The sequence below is a fragment of the Monoraphidium neglectum genome (assembly GCF_000611645.1).
Source record: "Monoraphidium neglectum strain SAG 48.87 unplaced genomic scaffold scaffold00546, whole genome shotgun sequence".
NCBI classification, from domain to species: Eukaryota; Viridiplantae; Chlorophyta; class Chlorophyceae; order Sphaeropleales; family Selenastraceae; genus Monoraphidium; species Monoraphidium neglectum.
The window spans coordinates 5077-5930 of record NW_014013082.1 but is presented as its reverse complement, the minus strand read 5'-3'; the positions used below and the strand labels follow the sequence as shown (position 1 = coordinate 5930).

Here is an 854-nt window from a genome sequence, read left to right as displayed (position 1 = left end):
GGCAAGGGGCGGGGACTCGCGGTAAGCCTCGCGGGGGGGGGGGGGCGCCCCACGCCGCACCCTCAGTGCCGCAGCAAATGCAGTGCATCGGTCGTGCTGTTCTCCTGCGATGTATTCTCATGCAAGTGTCGCTTTGAAAACCCTACCCAGCATCATGTGTGGCACAATGCCATGCGCCTCACACATTTTAGGATCTCTGTGTGCACGCATGTGTTTTACCCAAGGTATGCAAGCAAGATTAATCACCACGTACCTGGGGAAAAGCTCCAATTTTCATTTGGAGTGAGCACAGTTGGACTGGCGTTTGTGAAGGCGACATTGACGGCTCCCAGCGCGCCGCCCGGACCCACGGCCACGAACGCGTCTTTTGTCAGATTGGCGGAGTTGACGCAGTTTGTGGTGATCTGAGTGAGGTTGACCGTGACGGGGCGGCACTGCAGCGCGGGGCAGGCCTTGACCGTGACCAGGCCGATGCAGAATTGGGGGGTGCCGCCGCTGTCCAGGTAGGATGCGTTGAAGGGGTAGAGGCTGTCGCTCCCGTCTCCTGCAGCAGACAGGGTGAGAGTGTGCGTGCACGCGGCGTGAGCGAGGGCCCGGGTTCAAGATGGAATGCGCTGGCGCAACGGGTGCTGACAATACTTGCCTGTATGCTGCACACGGTGTCGGCTTCGAGGTGACTGGGCTGATCAATCTCTAAATCCTGGCTGCCATACATCTTGCACGCTGCCGGATGGGTGCTGTATCTGCATGTGCAGCTACATCTGCAGCGGCGCTGTCTCGCTGCACACTTCGCAAGCGAACCAACCGCGGCGTCGATGCTGCTGCTTTCATCCGCCAGGCGCCAACCCACGCCG

The 854-nt window shown here is 60.4% G+C and overlaps 1 protein-coding gene across 1 annotated transcript in view; it reads right to left on the bottom strand.

Moving 5' to 3' along the window:
• MNEG_4069 (hypothetical protein) overlaps window positions 1–854 on the bottom strand; it is a gene marked incomplete at both ends in the record, with an annotated part of 6199 nt that overhangs the window by 4295 nt on the left and 1050 nt on the right. The window contains one exon of the mRNA XM_014047451.1: window positions 254–544. Within this exon, the coding sequence (XP_013902905.1) occupies window positions 254–544 (291 nt within the window). The remainder of the gene's footprint in view (window positions 1–253; window positions 545–854) is intronic.